This window comes from Miniopterus schreibersii (genome assembly GCF_964146895.1).
Source record: "Miniopterus schreibersii genome assembly, chromosome: 19".
In the NCBI taxonomy this organism is placed as follows: Eukaryota; Metazoa; Chordata; class Mammalia; order Chiroptera; family Miniopteridae; genus Miniopterus; species Miniopterus schreibersii.
The window spans coordinates 29,044,260-29,069,870 of record NC_138119.1 but is presented as its reverse complement, the minus strand read 5'-3'; the positions used below and the strand labels follow the sequence as shown (position 1 = coordinate 29,069,870).

The window sequence follows — 25,611 nt, the reverse complement described above, 5'->3', positions numbered from 1 at the left end:
GGGCTTCTTGCCCTTGCCAGGCTTTGCATCATCAGCGGGCTTTGAACTCGCTCCTTTCTCTGCAGAGCATAATCTCCTCCTCACTTCAAGTGAGCTATGCTCTCAGTCCTTCCCTCCTCGAGAATAACCACTATGTGTAAATACCAACCGGTACTCTCAATCTATTTTATATTTGTCATAGCTCTTAATACGACCGGAAAACACATACACATGTTTACTTAGAAAAATGTGTTGGTTTATTGTCTTTCTCTTCCACTAGAATTGTGAGCCCCGTGAGGATTTGTCCACTGCTCTGTCCCAAGCCTCTAGAACAGTGTCTGGCACATAGTAGGTGTTCTCTAAGACCTGCTGCATGCTGGCTGGGAGTTCCTGGGAGGGGACTTGAGGAACAGAAAAGCATCCTGTCACACACAATTGCTCACCTGCTCTGGGTCTCTGTGAAGAGCAATAGTGGGGTGGATGTACCTAAAGGGGATGGGACAGGGAAGACCCATTTGTCCAGATCTAGAGGACATTCCTCTTTATCCACCTAGATGAAAATCTGGCAGAAGATATTTCAGGTATGCACTGCATTATGATCTGTGTAGCACTCCAGAGTTAATTCTGCGGGGCTGGCTACAGGCACAGCAGAGGTAGCTGAGCCTCCCAGCACCAGCAGGTTCTCCTTTGCCCCGAGGTCTCGGGTCCTGCTAGGCTGGCCAGGCCTGCAAGAGCACATGCTGATGGAACGCTCCCGAGGTGAAGCCCCCAAAGTTTCTTGACACTGCCCTCACTAGCTTTGTGACATCCACCTGGAGGAACCCTGAGGCCCCGGCAGGAGGGTGGGGTGAGATGATGAAGGGCAGAGCTTTGGATTCAGGACACCTGAACTCCGGCTGATCTGGGGAAGCCGGGTGCCGTCTCTGGGCCTTACTTTAGTAGTCTTTACCATAAGGGAGCTGAGTTGACTGCATGTTTGAAGTCCTCTCCGGCAGTGACTTCCTGTAGGTATATGAGCTTCACGTCTGAGATCAAACGGACTGGGTTGTTCAAGGGCGAGGCAGCCGGGGAGAGAAACCCAACACGGAGTCAAGGGAACTGAAGCTGAGCTGCAGGAGCCCAGCAAGGCCAGCAGGTGGAGCCACTGTTGCACCAGCAGGGCCGGCAGGTGGAGCTATTGCTGCACCAGGAGGCTTAGGCCAAAGGGGCAAGTTTGTCTAGGAAGCCGAGACCCTTCAGCACAAGTCCAGCCATCAGAGAGAACTAGTAACCACCCCACCCCACCCCTTAAATGCGCACACATGCACCCCTTCCTCCCAAAGCTGTACACTCTGACAAACTCGGGGTAAAATACAGTTTAGGTTGCTGGGCCCCAGGCTGGAGGCCTTTCAAAGACTCAGTTGCCTTTTCTCCGATTCCCATGCTTCCTGGGAGTCTGTACCCTGTGGTCCACCCTTTCTTCCTGCCACCCCAAGCTGGCCAGACTGCCATCTGGTCACTCTCATGGCAGGATGTGGGCCTAGATAGATGAAGGCCAACCTGACTTATTTGCAGATTACCACCTTTCCTTTCTCCAACCTCCCTCAATCAGCTGGCACCTTCTGGGGAAGGCTCTAGATCTCTCCCCTTCATCCTGTCTCTCGGGACGAACCTCTGGTTAGGGCAGTTGGAGAAACCAAGGGGGAAGTGGGGGTGGGCAGTGTTGAAGGGGAAGGTCTGGTTTTGGTCAGATAAGAATGGAAGGATCCTTTGTTTGGCCCCAACAGCCTCCACCACTGTTGACACACTTGGGAGTGTTTCCTGAAGGTACTCAGTGTTGTCCGGCAGCTTGCCCTCCCCCACTTCCTACAGCCTGAGGTGGGGGTGGGGGGGCCTGGGCACGGAGGCAGTGGGGTGCTTACAGAAGGGTTTGCAGTGAGGCTGCTGTTTTAACGCCGAGGGTGGAGACCACCCCTCCTGGACCCAGCAGCCAGATCTCTCAAGCAGAAGCTCCTCCCCTGCCAGCCAGGGACAGGGGTTGGTGTGATAATAGAAGACGCACAGGGCATGGCTCCTTCCTTTTGTTTGAGTATTTTGTATACAGCTACCAAAATGCGCCTCTTCTCAGAAAAGTATTCATGGCTCCTAAGTCCTCAGCACACCACCCCCTATCCTGAAGGCCCTTGCTGCATTCCAGCTGCTTTTCTTTCTAAGACCAGGAGTGTCCAGCATGGAGCTCAGTGAGCCTTCCTTGTCTCCTCCCAGAGAGGGGAGTAGTTGGTAGACTTATCTGAAGGGGCTGCATCCTGGTGGGTACCTGTGTCCCCTGAGATGGTCCTCCCTACCACATCACTGCATAGTCTGGCCAGATCTGATGGAGAGGTGTCCGCTCTGGCATTCAGACACACCCAGCTGGGTCAGAGCCACAGAAAAATGTGTTTCACTATAACTTTAATTACAGTATTTAGACACCATTTTTTATTCAGAAAAAAAAATCTACCCAATCTTCCTATTTCTGGAAAGTTCTATTTCCAACCGTCATTGAAATCGGGATCCCTGCTCACCCCTCTGGAATAAAACAAAAACAAAAGTGAGGACCTGAGTCACCCACAGAGGAGGCGGCCTGTGGTGAGTGTCCTTTGGAGGTGTCCGAGGGCTCTGACCACAAGGGTTTGCAGAGCTGTGAAGTGGGTCAGTGTGGGGGAGGCAGGGACAAGGGGAGTCTGCTGGGGACTGAGGACACAGCTCACCCCAGGAATCAGGGGGAGGGGAGAGGAAGCCATTGAGATCAGAGGATAAGGCCAGGGCCTAGCCAAAGAGCAAGAGGCTTCCTGAGATGCGCACAGGTCAAGACGTTTGGCTCAATGATGTGGTCCCGTGTTCCTGTCCACCCTGACCGCTGGGAGAAAGCGGAGCCTGAGCAGAGGCTCTGCGAGGTTCCAGACCAGGACTGAGCCGCTTGCTCTCCTCCATTTGCCCCCACGGGTGGGAACATGTGTGCCCACCCACCTCCGCCCTGTCTCCAAACACAGAGACATTGCCCTAAAACTCAGAGCCCAGTTCCAGGCTCAGCCAGAAAGCTGCACAAGCTTCTGTACACAGCCGGGGGGGGGGGGGGGGGAACCTGTGCAGCTCAGGGGGGAACCTGTGCAGCTCAGGGGGATCTTGGAGAGCAAGAGGGAAGCTGGTGACTGGATCCACAGTGACTGAGAGGGGCATAAGGTACATAGTGTAAGACAACACATTTTTCTGGCTATATCATTACAAAGGAGCAGGCGCAGTGGGTTGCTTTGGTTTCCGTAAAGAAAGAAAATATAAGGAAGAAACAGTAAAAGGCAAAGGCTCCTGGGAGGAAATGGTAGCCCAGAAAAGCCCACGCTTTCTCCGGGGAGTTCCCGTAATGAGGCAGAGAAGAGGGAGAGGCAAGGGGCCTGAATGTTACAAAGTTCTCTGAACTTTGGCTTTTCCCCATCACATCCTTACTCAAAGAAGACCAGAGTCTAGGTTCAGGGAGCTGAATGCGTAAAGGGCAGGGTTATCTGCCTCTCCCCAAGGGGGAGAGAACCCCTCTGTGGTGCAGTGCGGGGCCCCAAGAACGGCCTTGGAGGGTGTGCACAGTGGCAAAGGCAGGAAGGCCAGGGATGGCACCTCCAGCAGGGAGGCAGCATGTGGCCAGGTGCAAGGAGGGCCCCTTCCCCAGACGTTGCCCAGCCTCGCCCACCCAGCAGAGTCACAATTCGGTATCAGCCACCGCCTGTTGTCTCGCTGAATGGCCGTTTCTGGATGTGGCCTGTCCGGTCCCGTTCTCCTGAGCCCCTCGGTTCACACTGGCCTTTCCCTGAGCCTCAGGGGAGGCCCCAGGGCCTGAGCTATAGCCCTGGCCTCCACCGTTCTCCGTGTAATAAGGGTCTTCGCCCTAGACGGTGTATAAATAAAGGAGCATTATCTGGTCAGCAGGGGAGTGAGGCACTGGTGGGGGAAGGGGGTGCAGCTGCAAGTGCAGGCTCCTTTCTTCCCGGAGAGTAGTCAGGGTTCCAGCTCCTAGAGGAGAGAGGACAGAGGAGAGCACCACACCGCGCCACCCAGCGCCACAGCCGGCTCCCGCCAGACACCAGGCAGTCCCCAGGGTGCGATAACCTCCCCAGGACAGGGGCCACCAGCTAAACCCCAGCCTTGTCCTTCCTCATCCAGAACACTTCAAAAATAGGTTTTCCAAAGTAAAAGTAATTTTTTTTGAAGATACGTTTTCCTTCCCCATGCCCCCTTGTGGGCCAATTGGCTCTCGTGGCCACTTAGTATGTTTACAAATAAGTGGCTGATGTAGCGGCCTGTTCCGGTTAAGTCCAGATGAACCATCCTGGTGAAAAGAATTTGGTGACATGACCCATCTGCTACTACAGTGAGGTGGGCTGGTCCCAGTTCGTGCCCCCTCCCTAATCTGCTATACAGGGTGGGGCAAAAGTAGGTTTACCCAGTTACAAGTATGTGAAACAGAGTTTATTCTTGTATTGTTATTTATTAATGATTGCAATATTTTTTATACAAACAACTGTAAGCCTACTTTTGCCCCACCCTGTATATTATTTTGACTAGTCCAAGGACACAGTGTGTGTGGGCACGCTTATCCCTGTGTAAGGGCACAAAAGTGCCTTCTTTGGTATCCCCCCCCCACCCCAAAATTACATTCATGGGCCTCCCCAGAAGACCACTATCTTCGCATTTCCTTTGGCCTGGACCCCAGAACTAACCAGCCTTTCTCCTGTGGGGCTCCAACTGCGGCGGTTCATCAGGAAGTAGCCAGTAGTGCCCAAGACAGCCAGCAGGATCCCCGTGGTGACCAGTGCAATCAGGGTCTTGCGGGAATAGCTCTGGTGGCTCCCAACATTTTGTTCCGTGAGGCCTTGGATCCCCAGCTTGAAGGGAAGACACAGAAAAGACAGCCTAGTCACTGCAGAATGTGGTTCTAGAAAGGAGTCCAACCCATCAGACCCATGTCCGTAACCCAACGGTGAATAAACTCAAGAAGAAATGACCTCAGGAGTTTTCTAAATAGGCTTTTAGACTGACATCTCTCAATTACGAGGCACTGTAAAATTTTGGTTCAAACCTAGAAAATGAAGACTTGGATGGAGAGGAAGGAACGGGAGGTCTGGAGAGGATCATTATTTCCTCCCTACTCCAGTGAACACCCCTGACCCATCCTCTTGGCGCACTTACCTTTCTCAAGTCAGGCTGGTGACTTTTCAGAAGTTGGAGCTTGCTGGAAAGTTCTAAAATTAGAAACAGGGGTTGCTGAATCTAGAAGCTGAACCAGCTCATCCTGCTCGATCATCTTAAGCTATTTTAGAGGATGCTCTGATGGCCAGGATGGTTGACCTCAGGAGGGCCTCCCCCAAAGTGAGCCCAGCCCTGCTCCCCAGCACCTGCGCCCTCTGAGCTAAGATGCCCAGTTTCTACTCAGAGTCCTCTAACCTCAGCCCCACTCCCTTCCTAGCCCCCAAGACAGGTGTGCCCCTTACCTGTTCTGTTGGGCAGGACCAGCAGCAGGCACTGAGGCCTCACCTCAGACTGGGCAAGGAGCAGGGAGCACACGCCGGCCCCAGCCTCGGCCTGGTCCTTCTCGCACAGGACTTGGATCAGTTTCTCTCCACTGTCCTTCTTAAAGTCCTCCTGGGAACACAGAGCGTTGACAAGCAAGAGATGAAATTACTAATATGCCCTGAACTCTATCTAGAGTCTCAACAATAATTCTGATTAAATCCGCCACAGGAAGGATCATTTTTTCTAAAATTCCAACTGGGGGGGCGGGGAAGTGCCATGAACTGTATGTGTGCAAGAACACAATAAGAAATCCACTCAAAAATGTCTCAGTACCAAAACATATATCTATTAGTGTCTAGGTGTAGGATGCCAGAGAACAAGTTTATGAAATATCATCTCACCTAAGGACTGCCCACGCCCACATATACTCTTCAAATTAAATTTAAAAGAAACTGCCAATAACGAAAAAATATTAATAGCATAATACTGAGGACAAAATCCTTTATTTCAAGGTTACAATAGCCCCAGATGTTAGGAGAAAAGGCAAGAGAAGTGAGGAGTGGAGGCCAAATCTATGACTATAGGCTCAGCAGGACCCTCGGTCCCTTCCCTCTTGCTCTCCAGGGGGTCTCACAAAGATCATGGTACAAATAGAAATGGTCTTTCGGTCAAGTCTTCCACCCCCTTTTCCCATGAAAAGTATGGAACCCATGCTTTTGAGGTTCACAGGTCTTCCTCCAGGTTGCTGACCGGCCCATACTCAGGAACTGAGTCCTACTCAGGAACTCAGGCTCAGAAGATAAACTCTGATAATTCTTCAAAAGTGAGTTCCAGGAAAGGGCACCGGCTGTGCCCCTCCAACACCCTGTTCTCGAGCGCCCCAGGATTATTCCAGCAGCCTGCAATCAGAGTGGCCTCCGCTGCGCAAGAAAGGAAGGGAAACCAAGACTTTCTCCTCTGTCCGGATGGCAGATGCAGAGGAGGAAATGCCTGAGCAGCTCTGACAACCTTCCTGTTCGGGGAAAACTGCAGGGGCGTGCGAGGGCCACCAGAAGCGAGCCTACGTGGAGGAGAGGGCTTCCTGTTTGCAGGCAGCACGGCTTCTGTGGCAGGGCCAGAGGGCCCTCCCTCCCTGCTTGGAAAGCAGCCTGGGTATTTTCCTACTGCTGTGGCCCAGGGTAGGAAAATCCAGGCTCCTTTGCTCTTGCAAAAGGCAAGGTCAAGATTGGCCTCAGGCCCCAGCTTTCTTCCATTAGCTGGAATTTTAGGGAGCTGAGTGAAACTCACTGGGCTTGGATGAGTCCAGGAGAGCGGGACTAGTTGACCTCCAAGTCACAGAGAGATGAGTCCAAGGGTGGCCTTGGAAGGCCTCCAGGCGCTGAGGTCTCAGAAATAAATTCTCAGGCTACTGCTGCTTCACCCCTCAGGAAAAGAATTAATTCCGTAGGTCTCCCTTTTTAAGTCCTTGGATAGAGGCTCTGCTTCTGGAAAAATCTGGCTCTTTAAAACAGCATTTGCTATGGGTAGTCTGGACATCACATTGGATAGAATCAGCAGGGTCCTTCCTCTCTAGGCCCATGTCTCTTCCGAAAGCCGCACGTGGCTCCCCCAGGGCACTACAGCTTTCCTAGCACCAAGCCTTCTGAAGAACTAGGAGGACATCCTGCCTGGATGGCTGGGTGCCTGACGTGTCTTTGATTGAAATATGTGCCCTTTCTGAGAGGGGCAGAGGGACAGGGCTCCTGCACAATTGAAACAAGCCAAGCAAAGTGGCCCGGTTTCAACCTGTTGAGTCCAACAAGCTGCACCTCAATCAGATTCTGACCTTTATCAAGCCCTGAATATAAGACACTGTGAAAACCTCAGAATGTGTGTCACGTGGTGTGTGTGTATGTGTGTGTGTGTGGGGGGGCTGGCATGAATTCATGTCTAAGCTCTTGGTTTGTGTGCATGGCAATGAAAATAAATGAAGTTTACTATGTCTCAGGGACTGTTTTAAGTGTTTTAGACTTATTGATTAATTTAGGCCTGGCATAACCCTATGAAATGGGTACTATCATTGTCCCCATTTTATAGATGAAAAAAGCAAGGCACAAAGAGACCAAGAGGTCGCTAGCTAATTTACCAAAGAAAGGTGCAGTTAAGATGATATGGACATTCAAAGGAGGGTGAGCACACATTTGGTCTGGGGTCATCAGAGCATCTCAATATAGGCCTTAAAGAATGGACAGAAAGTATACAGAAGCTGGTGGGGGGGTGGCTTTGATTGAGGGCGCCACCATGAAGAAGCTCTGAGGCATGAGAGCCTGTGATTATCATAACCTTAGTTGCAAGAGAAAGAATCCCTTGGATCCCCCATCCTACCAAATCCCACCTCCCTCATGAAGCTGGCCCTATCCCCCCCATCAGAATGGGCATCCACTTTTGCTCTGCTAGTTACTAGATTCTTTACATGTCGTGCAGCTTGTCTGAGCATCAGGTTCCTTAGCTGAAGACTGAGTCATTGAGGTGAGTAAGGAGGTGCTGTATGAAGAGCGCCCCACACGTGTTTGAACCCCATGGGCACTGGGCAAATGGCAGCTAATACTATTACTATCAACACAGCAATACCTTTTATACTATGCCATCCTGAACCCACACTTGGATGTCTGATCATGCTCTGCCTTACTGTTATCGTGATTTCTCTCTAACTAGACTGTAAGGCTCCTTAGTGTGGGAGCAGGTGTATATAACATAATTTGGAACCCAGACTGAACTAAGGGTAGCACCAAATAAGCAAAAGGACTCGGTGCACTGTTGTTCAGCCTAGCATCCCAACTGTCTTGGCCTTCACACAGAGTCTCTCCACCCTGAGCTTAGTTTCTTGGACTAAATTCAAGGGAATAACAGCAGCCAGCCTCCCACTCTGGAATCCAACAGCATCAGTGAATTGTGTTTGGGCCTGGAGAGGAGCAGGTGGATCCTGAACAAAGCACAATGCTGCTCCGGATGCTTGAAATAAACATCCTCCCCCAAGAGAGGCTGTGGGCAGACATCAGGGGAGAGTGGGCAGGAAGAAGCCACAGCCTCACCAATTTGCTCATGAGACTCAGATTTGCAAGCCCCTAGCTACATCTGCTCGCACATGTTACTTTGCAAAAGTAACAGGCACAGTAATAAAGCCACCCAACCTTTCTAGAGTAGCACCCTCAGACTTTGCAAGGGCTCTTAACTTACTAAAGAAGCATGCTAAGCATTAAAGTAGGGAGAGAACAGGAATTTTTCTAAATGACCTTTAAGATATTTCCCAATGCTGAATCAATCTCTCCCTCTCCACCCCTCTCTCTCTCTCTCTCTCTCTCTCTCTCTCTCTTTCTCTCTCTCTCCATTTCTCTCTTGTTTTAAATAATTTTATCTATTTTGGTGTGAGTTTGACAACACAGGCAAAACCTCTATGTCCATATAGGTTCTGGACCAATTAAAGGACCCGCTACAAGTCACACAACAAGTGGGCAGCTGACCAAGGGCGAGAAGTTAGGCTGTCTCCAGATTTCAGGCTCTTTCCAAGACACACACTGTCTTCATCAGGCCTCCATCTGTAAGCTATTTTTCTGCATGGAAACTGACCTTTAGTGTTTGAGCAAAGGGCAAGGAAGCCGTGGGCTGGGGGATGTGATGTGGAGGCTGGAGGCAATCTGCCTCAGATGAAGTCAATGTGACAGAACACGGGTGAGGTGAGCTAGCTGAATAGATAAAACCTCTGCACATAAACAGACGCGGCTCTAAAGAAAGGTAGTTCTAAAAACCAAATTGGTTGGTAAAGGACTTAAATAGAGAGTTCTCCAAAAGATATACAAATGGCCAATAAACCCATGAAAAGATGGTCAACATCATTAATTCATTAAGGAATGCCAACCAAAACCATAATGAGATACTACTTCATGCCCATTAGGATGGCTGCTATAAAAAACAACAACAATAAAAAAACTGAAAATAACAAGTCTTGGCAAAGACGTGGAGCAATTGGAACCCTTTTGCACCGTTGATGGGAATGTAAAATGGTGCAGCTGTTATGGAAAACATAAATTCTATTTAAAAATAGAATTATCATATGATCCAGTCATTCCACTTCTGGGTATATAACCAGAAGAAATGAAATCAGAACACTGAAGAGATATTTGTACACCCATGTACGTAACAGCATTATGCACAATACCCAAAACGTGAAAGCAACCCCAGTGTCCATCAGTGGATGAATGGATAAACAAAATGTAATATATATGTGCAATGGGAAAATATTCAGTCTTAGAAAGTAAGGACATTCTGACACCTGCTACAACATGGATGAAACTTGAAGACATTATGCTAGGTGACATAAGCCAGTCGTAAAAAGATAAGTACTGTATGATTCCACTCATATGACATGCCTACAGTAGTCAAATTCACGGCAACAGAAAGTTGCCATGGGGCTAGGAGGAGGGGGGGAATGGGAAATTGTTTGATGGGTGTAGAGTTTCAGTTCTGGCAGATGAAGAGAGTTCTGAAGATAGGCTTCCCAACAGTGTGACTCTACTTAACACTACTGAGCTGTCCACTTAAAGATGGGTGTGTCGTGTGTACTTTACTGCCATTAAAAATATTTTTCTGTGTGTGGATTCCCCTGGACAAGTGGATATGGCATAAGGGGATAAAGTAATCTCAGATTTTGAAAACAATTTGAGAAACCACAGCCACAAACACTTAATGAACTTGATGTTGTAGCAGGGAAAATGAAAGTCAGACTTGGAGTGACACGTTCTGCTAATGAGGGTCCTGAGATGTGGTGCCAGGTGCTTGAGAAGAGTGTGGGATCGCCCTTCCTCTCCCTGGATGACATAGGTGATGTGAGCCTGGAGATGAAGGGTGGGGAGCAGAAGAAGAGTGGTTGGGATACAGATATCTACAGGATGCATGTACAAGAGACAGGTCTAAAGAATCCACACAGTGAGAGGGACCAGGTTGGATACTCAGTGTCGCATGCAGGATGAGCGTCTGGGTAGCTGAGGGCAACGCATGTGCATTTCTCTCCTGCAAATAGAGATTTAAGGGCATGTCGACATGACATAAGCACTCAAGGTTGCGGTGTTAGGGGAATCCAAACCCTCATGCTCCTCACTAGGCTCTAAGTAGGGCCTAAGCTTCCCACTTCTGACACCAAAAGTACAAAGCAACCTAAGGAAAAGTAACACTGCACCACTCGGGGTTGGAACAGACTGATTACCAGACAATCATGTAGGATTCAAGGAAAAGGAACACAATCAGGAGCTGTGGCTAAAAACTCTGGAACAAGGATGGCTGACTGAGGAAAAATGACCTGGGGTGTCATAGAAGGCATTGGGGTCTGGGGAAGAGGGAACCTCAGGAAGGAAAGGGGATCTATGGTGGTGGACCAACCAGGGAAGCAACAGCACTACACTGGTGCAGCCGTAGAGTTGATTCATCGCAGGCAGAGCAGAAGCGTCCTTTAGAATATTGGGGGAGCTGCTCTCTTTCCACATTGATACTCACAGAGCCTCCCCAAATCTCAGAGGAGAGTACAGTTCTTCTCAGCTGTGACACAAAATAGATTAGACAGTAAAGACCACAGGTTGCAAGAGGTCATAGCAACATAAGAGGAATTATTTCTGGAGTAGCAGTAAGTTCCTGGCACTTGTCTCGTATGATGACCTTAGTTAAATGTGAACTTTGAAGAGCAATGGACAGGCACGTAGAAGGCTAGGCAACCAACTCTAAACCTTTGGCACAAAGAATGAGCATCTGGCACAGACCCATGTGATACACAGGAAAGTAAGGGCTCAACCAAGGCAATAGGGCAAAAGAAAAGAGAGAGAAGATGGTTATTTTCTTTAGCTATAATTAGCCAAGGGCTGCGCATTTCTTTATGAACACACAGAGCATTCCTTGTGCATTCTACATCCATGTCTATGTTAACAATTTTGCAAATCGTACTTAGTTGTTCTATTGTGAGAATTTATGTCTTCACAATCTTTTTTTTGTTTTGTTTTTAAAAGTCCTAAGTTAATTCTCTTAGGTATAATTTTAAAAGATCCGTGAGTCAGAGCCACCCGACTAATAATCACAGGTAGGTATCAGTGGTTAGAACTGACAAAATAAGTAACTTAATTCCTTCTACAGCATGGTCTTTTCCTAGCGCCTTTTCAGTTTGTGTATGTCACACATCACGTATATGGTTCCCTTTAATGAATTCTCAACTTATAAGAAAATGTGTGTTTTTTGGTAAGTAAATACCACCCTTCCTGCCAGCCCATTTTCCTCCCAGAGCCTTGCTACTGACAGGAAACTAGGTTTATTGAAACAAAGCAAGGAGGTCTGCTATCATCATTAAAAATGAACACCACCCTGTACAATCTCACCGATGCAATAGGGTAGGAAACTGAAACGAGAGGCCTAACTACTAAACATGAGGAGAAAGACACCATGCTATGGATGGTAACATAATTAACTTACCTTAAAAACAGCAAAGAACCAACTAAAAAGCTCCTGGAATTAATAAGCCAGTTACACAAAGTGGCTAAACTCAAGGTAAATATTCTAAACTCAATGAACTCTAATATACCAGCGATAATCAATTGGAATACACAATGAGAAGTCTTTATTATAAATAACCTGAAGAAATCTATAAAACCTATAGGAACATTTTTTAAAAACTAAAAAACCAAGATGTCGAACAATATAAGAGAAGACCAGAAAAAAAAGGGAGGAATTTTAGAGCAGTTCCATCTAAGTTTTTAATGGTATTTTTTTTTATCTTGACAAAATGTTCCTAAAGTTTTTCTAAAGAATAAAAAAATACTTTTCTTTTTTTATAGTATAGTGAGCAAAGCCTGCCTGGCTAGATATTAAAAGTCCTGTAATGTAAAAGTATAATAATTTTTAAAAATTTATAACAGGCAAAAAAAAAAAAAAAGACAAGCTGAACAAATAAAATATCTGTCAAGAATATGCTCTGTGACATATAAAAACTTATTTTAAGCTAAAAGAAGCATTCTGGTCAACAAGAAAAGAAATAATGTTAGGAAAATTGGTTATATGGAAAATACAACATTACAGAGAAAGAAATTCGAGATGGATTAGTTATATGTAAAGAAATATAATAAAGAATTAATATCTTAAGTGACTATTTCATATTTCATGAAGGGCTTTCTTAACATAAAAGCAAACTTAAATCTGACGCTATATATTAAATGTACTATAGAGGAGATAAAAAGTAACAACTAAATTTAAATAAAATCATCTTTGCCTTCTTTGTCCACCAGATGGGGCCTCTTGCTCCCTAAACCCAAAGCTAGGTATTGGCAATAGCCTGACCCTGCTAAGACCTCGCCAAAGTCCATCTGGTCCAAAATGGCTTAGGGAGGCTGAGAAGGGACTGGGGGGGGGGGCAAGGAATAGGGGCAGGGGTTTGACTTACACAGCTGGAGGTCTCATTGCGCTCCAGGCAGATAGCTTGGGCCAATTTCACTTCTTTGACTTTGGAACATTTGATTTCTCCCTGTATTAAGACAAAAGCAAAGTAAATAAGCCAGCATCTGGGCCTCTCATTTCTTCCCCACCTCTTTTCCAGCTTGATTTCTGTGAACTACTCTCTTAAGAGATTTTAGAGAAAAGAAAATTTTAAAGCTTGTTTGGGGACTGGAGCTTTATAATAATCATACTTCCTCCATCTTACCCCCTGTCCCAGCAGATACCAGCTGTTTACAAACTTGGTAAAGACTGGCTTGCGTGGTGCAGAGCTGGAAGAGGGCAGGGCAGGCTGTTTTTCCTCCAGTGGTTTGTTTACTTGCAGTAAAGCCATACAGGGTGGGGCAAAAGTAGGTGTACAGTTGTTGTATGGAAAATAATGCAATAAATCATAATAAAAGAATAAACTCTGCGTTTTGTGTACTCACAACTGTAAACTTACTTTTGCCCCGCCCTCTATAGGCAAACAGACAATCCTGGTGACACTCATTTTCCTCCTGCCCCCTAGGACTGTCCAGATTCCTTATCTAGCTCCTTTAAAAACAAAACCCAGGCAGCCCACCCAGTGCCTGCTCCCAGGTTCCACCGCCTCATATTTTCTACCCTTCCTGCTGAAAGCTGTTGACAGCACTGGCCCCAAGGCTGAGAAGGGCAGGTTGAGCTTACCATCCCTGGTCTACTGAGCTCCTCACTGCCCCTCTACCCCTGGCAGAACCGCCAAACCTTCTCACATAGAGGAAATGGTATTTGCCCTAAGTATTTTGGGAAAAACAACCCCATTAAATGGAATATGGTTTCTAAATATGTACAGACTGGAATGGTGCCCTAATCAAAGTCCAGACCAAGAGGTACTGGGGAAAAAACCACCCAGGACTGGATTGCAGATAATTCCCTTTACTCTCTACTCCCTAGAAATGCAATTCCCATGGTACAGACCAGCCTTACTACCTGACTCCACCGCTCTCTCCCTTTCTATCCCTTCCAGCAATATATAAGCTGCATATTTTCCATGCCAAGTCTTTTTAAAGTATGTTTTTATCGATTTTAGAGAGGGAAGAAGGGAGGGGGGAGAGAGCGAGAGCGTCGATGTGAGAAAGAAACATTGATTGGTTACCTCCCATACACACTCTGGGTATGTGCCCTGACTGGGAATCGAACTGCCAACCTTCAGTGCATGGGACAAGCTCAAACACTAAGCCACACTGGCCAGGGCCCCAGTTAATTCTTAATGACCCAAATCTGATTGGTTGGAATGAGAAGTTAAGGGGAGTAGAGAGCTTGCATACCTATGAAATGAGGGGGCAATCTGCCATTTTTGGCCCAATTCACCCACCTTAATGGTACTTGGGGTAGAAGAAAACGATGCGTAGGGTTTAATGGTATATGTCACAGGACTGGTGTTATTGTATGTGGGGTCTGAAATATTTCCAGGTGACACGCTGGGCTTCAAGGTCATCTCTGAAGTTGAAAAGTTGGTTAGGGTGGAAGACACTGTGCTGGCTAAAGAGGTCTGTGTCTGGACAGAAGAATTCACGTTTCCAGGAACTGTGGTGATCTCAGAGGTAGATGTAAAGTTGGATGTAGGCTCTGAAAAAGACCAAAACACAAGTGTGCGTTTGGGCACATTTGCATACACACACACACACACACACACACACACACACACACACACACCCCTCAGTTCACTGTCATGAGTGAAGACCTTATAGATGATGACATAGACACAGACTTCAACCTGAAAAGGGAATTTGGGGATTTAAGAGTTACTTCATATCCTAACTCTTACCAAGCTCACTTCAAACCATAGCTACAATCTAGAATATATTAGAGAGGCCCTCAGGATTCTGAAACTCAACTGGATGCTGGTGCACCCTAGAGAAGTCAAAGACCCCAAATTTGAACCTGTACGTGCCTTCCTTCACTTAGGAGAGATCAGAGATCTCTAGGGAGTTCTCATCTAACCCTAGTTTATCACTAAGATGAACTCAGCATGAGAGCAGAAGCACAAGGAGCATTACTGATCGGGATCAGGCGCCAAGGCATTGGCCTGAGAAAGCTGTCACTCTAGGATGGATGACCTAGAACTTACTTCAGGGTACCCTAACCATGACGCCCATGCCATTATTACAAGGGTCTTGCATGTTTCCATCCATGAGGGTCAGCAAGGGCAGGAAGGGTGGTCTACAAATGTTCTAATGCTTTGCCCAGGCACCAGCAGCACCCCTCTGGGGCTCAAGACAAACACTTTTTACCTGAGATGGTTGCTGTGGTCCCCTTGCTGTCCTGAAAGACAGAGTGGTGGGTGGTATTTTCATGAGTACTTGGTGTTATGGTTTCCTGGCTGGGTACATTTGTAGAAACAGTCGAAGGTATCAATGCAGTAGGTGACTTCGCGGCAACAGTAGTAAAGTTATCTGCATTTGTGAATCCAGAGGCTGTAGGGAAACGAGGAAAAGTCAGAACCTAAACTGTCCTGGAGCCTCATGACATCACCTGATTCAATTCCTCCCTCCCTCCCTCCCTCCCTCCCTCCCTCCCTCCCTCCCTCCCTCCCTCCTTCCTTTTTGTTAATCCTCACTCGAGGATATTTTTTTCCATTGATTTTTAGAGAGAGAGGGAGGGAGAGAGAGACACATCGATTGGTTGCTGGATGCCTCCTACACCCACTCCGACTTGGGCCGGGGATGGAACCTGCAACCCAGGCACGTGCCCTGGACCCGGAATCGAACCAGCGACCCTTCGGTTCTCGGGCCAACACTCTAACCACTGAGCCAAACCAGCCAGGGCGTGATTCAATTTCTTGCCTTCAAGTAGAATCCATCTAAAATATCTTGGGCTTGCTTCGGCAACACATATACTAAAATTGGAATGGTACAGAGAAGATAGCATGGCTCCTGCGCAAGGATGGCACACGAATTCGTGAAGCGTTAGAACATCTCCTGCCACCCCTGGCAAGGCAGCAGCAACAAGAACATCCTCCTGGACAGGCAACTAATTTCTCACTGCTAGAGATTCCTAAGGAAATAGGGAAGGAAAAGCTTGTCTGCACCCAGTGCCTGGTGTAGTATTATCTATAGGAGGGTTATCAAGTTGCAAGCAGCTAAATGAATTACAATAGGACAAATGGCATATGCACCTAAGATACCATAATCATTACAAATAAAAAGATACGGAAAAACTACAGCAACATGAATATGTGAGGCTATGTTCATACCATGTAAAGTAAAATATTAAAAGATCAAATTACACCTGAATAAATATTGCAAAGATCTAAAATGTGGGGAGGGTATATCGCTACTCCCTTTTTAATGCACCCTCTCTTTCTCTCACTCTTTACCCACCATGTTAATTCTTGGAATAATCGCTGTGTTCACACTATTCTCTGTGCAGTCTCCTTACATGTATTCTACTCTTCCTACACTCCCCCATTCCCAAAAGCCCCTCATCCTTTCCCTCACGGCCTTTAAACCCAGTCTACTTTCCTTTGGTTGAAGAACTGCAGCAGGCAACCCCAAGGTTTCTTTCAGGAATCTCTGCCCTAGAAATCTAGCTGATGAATTGGAGATCATCAGGCCTGATTTCTCATCAGAAGCAGTGGGAAGACAGAGAGGGTGGTTTTGGCTCTGCCAATAACTCTGCAAGTTAGTGTGTGTGTGTGTCTCCATTTATAAATCTCTAAAGTGAGGGTTTTTCCTTGCACAGATTCTTGGGAGAATCAATGAGATAAATGTTAAATTGCTATAGTATAATGTTCCTGGATCTAGTTATTCTCTGAAGATCTTCAGGAGGTCCTTGCCCTTCCATGTTTCCTAAGGTTCCCAGCAGTGCCATCGTTAGACCCAAGGAGGAGAAGCTTCCTGCCCGGACCCTGAACTTTAGGGCCCACACTCTGTCCCTCCTCCTGCCCTGAGCTGCCCCAAACCATGGAGCCAACAGAGATGTAGCCTCTCTTCTAGATCATACGTTGGAGACCGGAAGTCCTAGGACTTTGTGCTCACTTGAGGACCTGCATGGGCCTTTTCTCCTAGCCCATCCTTCCGAGGGTGACTGCAGCACCAGAGTGTGCACCTTCAAGGCCCAAGGGCAGCTAATGGGTGGCTCTTTGCAGGGAGAAGGGCTAGAATGTAAGCGTGTGGGTGGGGTATCCCTCACATGCATACAAGATCCCCTATGGTGTGGGCAGGAGTCATGATTAAGAAGAAAAGAAGGGTGAGCTTGGGCCAAGGGCCATTGCCTCTTGCTCAGCCACACTGTGAAACTGAATTCCAGGACTGTGAGTGTCTTGAATTCAATCCTGGCCTTACAGGTGGTCATGAAGGCATGTTTTCCAAGGTATGAGAATAAAAAATATTTTATTTATCAGTTAGTTGGCCTGATTTATAACTTTGAAATATTGAGACATATAGTATGTGCACCTCCTTTGTACTCTTGGCTTGGGCCCTGTAAATGTTAGAGGTGGACTTGAGATCCAGGGCTCACATCCAGCAGTACCGTCCTCAAGGAAAGTCTCTTGAGGGTCCGTAAAGCTTGTCTCTAAATTTTCCTGATTGAGAGCTAGGTGTGTCTTTTCCCGAGGTTTCCAGGTAAAAAGCAATGTAGAATGACACTTATTCTTTAGCAACAAGAGGGAAACTAGTCTTCAGTTTCAAGGCAATCAACCAGGGGGCAAAAATGTTTCCCTTAAAGGTGGTGACAAGTGTCGCTGTCCCATAGCTACCTCCCTCCCCAACCTGCTGCAAGAAGATTGATATTAAGGGCGAGGACAACTATCATCTTAATATTATGTGGCAGGTGAGCAGGAGGACAGAGTAATACTACCCTCTCTGTTTCAGAGAAGAGACCGGAACCACCAGGGTTTTGGCAGAGAGGGGAGCACATTAGTTCATGCAGGGAGAGGAGCAATGGAGCCATGGAGGTTTAGCTGACTCAGGGGGACCAAACTGCTAAGGACCAGCAGCATCCTCCATGCTCTGGAGAGAAAAGGAGGGACTCCGTCTGGCTTAGGTAAGGTGAGTTTAACAAAATAAAATAGGTGGGGAAGCAGATTCCGTCTTCCCCTGTCCTTCAATAGGACCCTCTCAGCAATCTGCCCCTAAGGTTTGAGTTCGCTGTAGGGGCAGGTGGTAGGAGCTGAAGCGCAGGGTCATCCTCTGAAGGCACCACTGGAACTCCCCTGGAACTCCCCCTTGACATCACTCTTCCTGCCTATCCTTTCTTCTTCTTCCTCCCAGTACATCAATTCTTGGGAATCCCATCTGGCCCGGGCTGGCCCAGCCCTTTTCTCTTCCCAAAGGAAGCTGGGCGTGGCTGGGGTGATGTCATGCTTTTGAACCCCCTCCCCCAGGGCCTCCTTCACCCAGACAAACAGTTTTGAACTTCTCCAGATGTGTAGGGAGACCTGCTGCTAGTTCTGAGGACAGAGGTGCCTGTGCCAGATGAGTGAAGCAACCCTGGGCCCAGGCCAGCCACCAACCCTCTAGGGTCGGGATCGGGCTGCAGCAGCCTCCGCCCACCCGCCGCTCAGCAGAGCGAGCGCTGGGGAACTCGTAGCAGGATCCATCTGCAAAGGACAATGGAGCCCAACCTCCCGTCCATGTCCCTGAGCCCAGGGTGAGCAGGGAAGCCTCTGAGACTCTGGAGAAACTCAACAGGGAGGGAGAGCATGAGCGAGGGGGATGTATAAGCTGGTGGCCCTGGGAGACAATCCCGGCCTAGGTGCTGCGATATAGGGACCATCAGTGAAGGAGTCTCTTCGTTTCAGTCTCTCAGGCCCCCTTTATAGGGTTCATTCCCATGAAGAGACTGGGGTCTTGAGGAAAGGGCATTTAGAAGAATCAAGATGGGCCACGGACTTCTTTTTAATCCTACTTCTCAAGCACACCCATGGCATGAAATCTTCAAATCTGCCCTTTCTTTATCTGAACTTCGGATCCGCTGCTCTGCAGGGCGTACAGCAGCCCACCAGGCAGGTTCCTAAAAGCGACGGTAAAAACCTGCACTCCCTTCCATTCTCGAGGAGGGAGGCACAGCCCTTACCCCCAACCCAACAGAAACATGAGAGTACAGTTTAAAACAAAAGAAAAGGCTGTCTTCCCTTGCTTACTTCTCAGTCCGTCTTTATTATCTGTGTCTCCCCAAGTACCCCCATTGGACCCTAGGCATCCGATTTGATCTCAACTCCTGAACATGGGGCAAGGGGAGAAGGCAAGGTCTCAGGGAGTCAGCAAAATGAAGATTCTAAGAAGCCAAAATAGATGTAGTAAAAGGCATCCACTGAACTTACAGACATGAGTAGCAAAACCCACACTAACCTGGAACCATTTGTGGCAGGAGTAAATAAATATGCACACCGTAACAAGCGTTACGGAGTCACCGAGTGGCACCATGACCAAGATATTTTCATGATACATCTGAGTCATGAAGGTTCAAGTCCTCTTTTTTTTGGAAGGAAGCAGAGGCGTATTAAATACATTTTTTATAAGATTTCTACCTACAACTAGTAAACTGAAGATACTGTTATTCTTTAAAGGGGGGTGGGAGTGGGATTACAAATCCTCAGTAATCCAGAAAGATCTGCTACTTAAATAACTCAATTTCCATACTTTAGGAGCCTGGATTTTCCTGTACTGGGTCTTGCTTTTCATAGACCTTTAGTTTTATTTATTTTTGCTGGTGTTGTTTTCTGATCTCCTAGCCAGTCAGCCCCATTTTGCCCATCCTTTCAAATTCTAGCACCCAGCCCAACAGGAGTTCCTTGGAGGAGTTCCTGGGTGTCACAGCCTATAGAGACACTGTATAGAAAGAAGGAGCTCAAGGGCCTCTTCTGGGAGCCCACGGCCTACGTTGGTAAGAAGGTGGCAGAGCCTGGAGACCAAGAGCTCAGGCTCTGCTCTCAAGCCATGATGGAAGGAAGGCTTCTCCGCCATGCTCTAGCAGTGTGGCCTTGGGAAGCTTCTTCCCCTCTTTAAACCTCACCTGTAAAATGGGGATAAAAACAGCCCCTACTTCCTAGTCATTTTAAGGACTAAAGGAGATAAAGGGTGTAAAGCAGTTAGTCTGTCTGGTAAATGCTCAAGAAATAGTGGTTATCTTTAGCGTAGGCCCCTTTCCTTCAGCTTCTCCAAGACCTTGAGACACGTATCTCCATCACTAATTGAGCACAAATCACGTATGCTGTTTCGAGTCTAGGTCTTGCCATGTCAGGTCCATTATAAATTTCTCGAATGCCAGAACCATCTCTTCCACTTGTTTGTTTTACTCAGCGCTTAGCACAGTCCTCTGGGTTTAGAATAAACACTCAGACTGAACGGCGACTGGGCCAGGCACATCACACCGATCACCTCTAAGCAGAGGGGTCTCATTAGATGCTGTATTTTAAGAGGAAGTTTATTAAATTAGGGAGTGTCCATGGAACGTTAACCAGAATTAGGAGAGTTCTAGAAATAGCCTCATGAGGTTGAGGGCCTGGTGTTATTTCATCTAGATCAGGATTGGCGACTACAAGGTAGTGGACCAAATCTTGCCCGTGGGCTGTTTATTGCGTGGCCAGTGAACTAAACATGGCTTTGAGGTATTTAAAGTGTTGTAAAATAAAGTAGAATATGTATCAGAGATCACCATGTCTTGAGAATCTAAAATATTCACTATCTGCCCCTTTACTATAAAAGTCTGCTAACCCCTGACCTAGAAAAGAATTTGGGGAGGGAGAGTAAATAACTTTCTTCAAGGTACATTTCACTTATTAATTCTTATTTTTCATAAGCACCAGTGATGTGGGAAGGGCCACGCTCAGGACTGTGGGAAGCACAAAACAAGAGAAGATTCCCTTCCACTATTAGGCGTGAGTGTCATTAGAATTTAGATATATCCCTGTCCTCAAGGAGTTTATAATCCAGTGGGGTGACTAGAAAGGTCCTTGAGGATTGTCATGAAGAAAGATCAGAATAATTCTGTGAATTAGTAGAAAGAATAGAATTGGAATTAAGGACTAGAAGTCAGGAGAAGGCTAGTTTCACTGCAATACAAAGGAAAGCTTAAGATAAGGGAGATAGTTTCTGGGTTTTTTTTTAATGGAATGAACTACTATGCGAGATAGTGAGCCACCCTTCTTTCCTGGGAGCATTCGGGAAACATCCTTGTTACTGGTCTCAGGGAGTTTGGGCCTTGTTGGATTAGACCAAGGGAATGGGCTGATGTCTTCCTGCACGTCAGAGACGAAGCTGAAGTGCGAGTGTAAACCAAGTGTCCGTGGTTTAAGTGTGTCCCATGTACTAAAACTTCCCTTTGCTATTCAAAATGGTGTGTCTTAGAGCCCCTCTACTGACTGTGGAGCCCCAATATCCGGACCTTTCTCTGGGGGCCTACATTTCTCCCAGTCACTCCTTCTTCCACTTTCCTGGTTGTCACGGACTCCTGGAAGCTCCAGGGTCCCTGTCCTCAGGCCGCAGCAGCTCCTGGTCTGCACTGCTTCCCCTGGGGGTAGCCAAGCACCCGTCCCCCTGGAAGGCTGCTAACACAGGGCTAGTGTGTGCTTACTGAAGGCCTGAGAGCCTGGAGCACAGCCCAGAAGAGACGCTCACATGACTTTGAAACTCTAGACACTACTGTCCTAACATCCACGCAGTGCCCTAAGGAATTTCTCCTAGCCGTCTTTTCCACCCTCCACTCATCACTGTCCCTCCACTGTTCCAGGCACCACCCCTCCTCTCTATATAGATCACCTTGGACTCTGGGGTCCTTCAGCCTTTCGTCTCCAACCCATGAAATACAAAGTTCCACTTTCTTTTATCACACTCAGCAATTCAACCTCTTGTTGACTCGCACATCCTAAAGTTTGTCCATGGGTGTAGGCTGTCTCATCCAAAGACTATTTAAGGAATTTTCCTAAACAATGGAACTGGCTACCTAGAGATGCTGCTCCGACGGAAGGTATGTTACAGGTTCTCTGTCCCCTTCACCCAACCCCCAAAATCAACAAAGAACAAATTTCCAATGAAGCCAAAAGGCCTTTTCCTTTACTTAGACCTGAAGGGAGTGGTTCACCCCCAGGCGGGCTCTGGCGTGCGGGTGCTAGTGTGCATCCCCATTAGCCTGCGGCTCCGCTTCCCAAGATGCACCCATCTTTCCCTTAGTGAAGTTGGGGGCCCTTGGGACTGAAAGTTGCACATAATGTGTTTTTCTTTCTTTGCTGAGGCAGGAAGAAAATGTTCTTACTAGAGAAGTCAAAACCCAGAAAACTAGGGAAATTCTGCCCTGGCGACTCTGAGCACTTTCTTCTGGAGGGGGGTGTTTCTGTCTCGCTTCCATACCTTCATATTTTCAATTCTCCACGCTCCGGCCATTTAGTTAAATCAAGTAAAGTCAATGAGAGAGGGGGCCCAGGCACCCTGAGGGTGGAGCTGGGTAACCATCCAGCCCATAGAGTCAGCCTGGGCCGGCCTGGCCAGGGTCTAAAGGAAATCAGGCAAGGAGACCATAAGAAGTGGAATTTGTTCCCCCTTTTGTTTGTTTTTGTAAGATGGTGCAGGAGTTTATCTGCTGCATTTAGGGACTCTTCGCCCCAAGCTTTTCAAGACAAAGAGTCAGAGACTGAAAGAGGTGAGCACAAGTGAATGGGGCTCCCAGGAGGTGGAGCCAAAGCGACAAGGAAAAGAGGCCCTGGTGGCATGTTTTTATCAGTCAAACAGGAATGCTACTGAAGACTCGCATTTGCAAAGGTTGTGCCAGCAGGGTTGGCCCAGCCACTGAGAGTAGTGGGGGTCACTGCATTAGTCAGAGGTCCCCAAGGCCGCTACTCCTCAGTCGCCATGTGGCAGAGATTCAAAGGGTGGAGTCCTCTCTCCTCTGGAAAATATCTGATAAAATTCTTTTCCCATTTCTTTTTTCCCCTCTTACAGCAGCCCCAGACAGGATATGGGTGTGGGGTCTGCAGGCACAGAAGGACCCAGAGGAAGAAGAGGAATGTGAAGGGGTGGGACTTGGGGGAGGGGGTGTCAATAAGGGGATCAGAAGGACAGGCTATGGAGGGCTTGGAGGAAGCCGAGTCTGACAAATGGGGTTCCCTAATGACCCGAAGGCTCCTCTTCTCAGTTGGTGGGGTGGCAATGCTTCCTGGTGGCTTCTCGTCACCACCCAGAGCCACCCCATTTCCAACAAAGAAAGTCTACTTTTGGTTGGCTGCTATGCCCATCCCCAGGCCAACTTCTCACAGGGACAGGAAAAAGAACTTCCCAGGACAAAGCTCTGTGTCCGGGAAAGTGATGAGAAGGCCAGAGAGCCCCTTCTGCTCTAAATTTCACGGTAATAATAGCACAGAATTTCTGCAATGCCCCTTTGTCAGCATTTCAAGGTACAGTCACTCATTTCCTTTACTTCACAAAATATCCCAGGACAGAAAATGACTCCTAGTCTTAAACACACACACACCCTAGAAAGTTCTCAAGGAAGGCATAGAGCTGACAAACTGGCCCACACAGTCTGGCAAGATTGAGAAGAGGGACCCATGCCCCACCCCTCACCCCCAAGCTGAGATACTGAAATTCTCTACACGTCAACCTGAGGTTTTGAAGAGGTTAAGTTGCTCCCCCCGACACACACCCACACCCACACTGCTGCAGGCTAGACTGAGACTGGCCAGCTGAGGAAATAAGCAAAGGGTGGGCCTCAATGGGCCCAGGACCAGGTCATCATCACAAGCTGTGTAGTCAAAGCAGAGGAGCATCTGATCTGAATCAGAGCATCTGATCAGCTCACGTCTAGCACCAGGGGAGTTCCCCTTTCTAGGGCTTCGACACCTCACACCTCAGTGACAACGTTTTCCCTGCCCCAAAGGGCAAGTCAGGGGCTGCCAAACAGGTCAGCCCAGAGCCTAACTTAGTGCTTCCTCCAGCCAGGAATGCAGTCCATCTCCAACTGGGTGGACCCAAAGAGGAACAGGGAAGCAAAGAGGCCTCGCTGGCCCAGACCACTCTGGGGGGCCCGGCTGGCTGGCTCTTAGGAAGAGTAGGGGCCTGGGAGGCATAATCTCCAGCGAAAGGGAGAGCAACTTACAAGGTTTAAAACCTAAGTGCCATGAAATGAGATGGAGAATGTTATCCCCAAAAGAAAGCAGTACGGAATATTCATTGAGTGTCCCCCACCCTCTTTTTTTTTTTTTTTTTACGAAAATGAGAGCAAGAACTTAAGAAATAAAAAAAAAAAAAAAAGAAATAAGAGCTTGTGGATGAGCAGGAGCGTCCATGAGTCTTCTAACCTGTCCACTAGTTTTGGAACTTGGAGGGGGGCAGGAAAGGAAAAGCCCCAAACCTAACAATCCTGAGTTGGTGCCAGGGAGAGGGAGCCAGCGCGCAGGACCAGCTCCAACCACCGCCACCTTCTCTCCAGTGGCCTGGGTGTGGGTGCAGGGGCAGCGAGTTGTAACTGCGCTTGGCGATCCTAGACGCAAGGATTTTTGCACGGATCGTCCTCCGTTCCCAACTCCCCTCATCGCTTAGCTCAGCCCGCCTCGGGGCCTCCTGCGCGCTGCACCCGCGGCCCCGTCCCAGGCTGGCTTTGCGCCCTTTCCTTAAACGTCCAATTCTGCCCCCCCCCCCCCCCCCCGGTCCTGGCGGTGGGTGGGCGCCTGGCCCCCTTCCCCACCATGTGCTCAGGCCCTGGTTTTCTCAATCAACCACCAGCCGCAAAACTTGGCCGCTTCTCTCCTCCCCTCTGTGCCGGTCGTGGCTCCAACTTTGCGCTCCGCACCTTTGGCAACACCAAGAGACGCGGGCACCTTCAAAGCGCTTTGTATCGGAGACAACCCCGGCGAGCCGCGACGCGCGACTCCGGGGCGCCTGGGGCTCCGGCGGGTCCGCGCCTGGGCGAGCTCCCACTCGCGGCGTGGTCGCCTTCCCTTCCCGTCCCAGCCCCGCCGGTTCACAGGTGAGTCGCTGGGCCCGGTTCACACGGCCCTCGTCCCACCAAAGCCGGGAGCAGCCGTGGGCGCGGGGCCGTGGGTCCCCTCCCTCCGGGGGAGCGGCGACCCTCCCCGCCCAGCCGCGGGCCGCGCGCGGCGGGTACTCACGCAGCAGACTCAGCAGGCAGAGCGCGGTCCAGCCCCGCGGCATCCCGCGCTCCGCGCGCGCGCCCCTGCGGCCCAGCATCCTTCCCGCGCGGCTCCGCAGAGATGCACAGAGCGCAGGGCGCCGCTCGCCTGGCCGGGGACCCGCCGCGCCCGCCCCTCCTCCCGGCGCGGGGTGGGCGATTCTCGCTTTCCCTTCCCCTCCCTCTTTAGCCCTGGCAAGGCCGGCGCCTCTCTTTGGCTGCCACTAACGTGAGCTCCCCAAAGGCGGGGGACGTGAGGAGGGAGGCTGGGGTTGCCGCCTTCGGGGCCAAAAGAGGTGGAGGTTTGTGCAAGGGGGGGTCCCAGATGCCTCGTTGAGCTTTATGTAGCGGCCCCATCATAGCTCTGCGAGCTCACTGCCACTTAACTTTTAATCCCTTTGTGTCGGCCTTGCCCGGGGCCGGGGCAGGGGCAAAGTTTCCTTTATTTTATTTTTCACTTTTTGGCTTTCTATTCTTTTTTGCTTTTCTTTATTTTAACATTTTAAGCCGAGGCCAATCTTTGCAGTGAGG

At 48.7% G+C, this 25,611-nt stretch overlaps 1 protein-coding gene across 2 annotated transcripts; it reads right to left on the bottom strand.

Annotated features, from left to right (window-relative positions):
- Nucleotides 1–216: 216 nt before the first annotated feature.
- On the bottom strand, nt 217–25,251 carry CD34 (CD34 molecule). Of its 2 annotated transcripts, none has more exons than XM_081121810.1 (8): nt 25,061–25,251; nt 15,252–15,434; nt 14,333–14,586; nt 12,950–13,030; nt 5,478–5,628; nt 5,176–5,228; nt 4,707–4,871; nt 217–3,874 (listed from the first exon to the last, which is right to left on the bottom strand). In XM_081121810.1, exons 1-8 carry the CDS (start codon nt 25,137–25,139, stop codon nt 3,689–3,691), a joined length of 1,152 nt encoding a protein of 383 aa, XP_080977936.1. In that variant the 5' UTR covers nt 25,140–25,251; the 3' UTR covers nt 217–3,688. The 2 variants fall into 2 exon arrangements, with proteins under 2 accessions (XP_080977936.1, XP_080977935.1); XM_081121809.1 differs by having other exon boundaries at nt 221–3,999; nt 25,061–25,218.
- Nucleotides 25,252–25,611: the final 360 nt, after the last annotated feature.

Excerpts from the sequence above, each read along its gene's own strand:
- CD34 (XM_081121810.1), bottom strand. The coding sequence starts at position 25,139 with ATGCTGGGCCGCAGGGGCGCGCGCGCGGAGCGCGGGATGCCGCGGGGC. Across the intron at positions 5,629-12,949 it reads GCAATGAGACCTCCAGCTGT|GAGGACTTTAAGAAGGACAG; the intron begins GTAAGTCAAACC and ends CTGTGTTCCCAG. Across the intron at positions 4,872-5,175 it reads ACCAGCCTGACTTGAGAAAG|CTGGGGATCCAAGGCCTCAC; the intron begins GTAAGTGCGCCA and ends CTTCCCTTCAAG.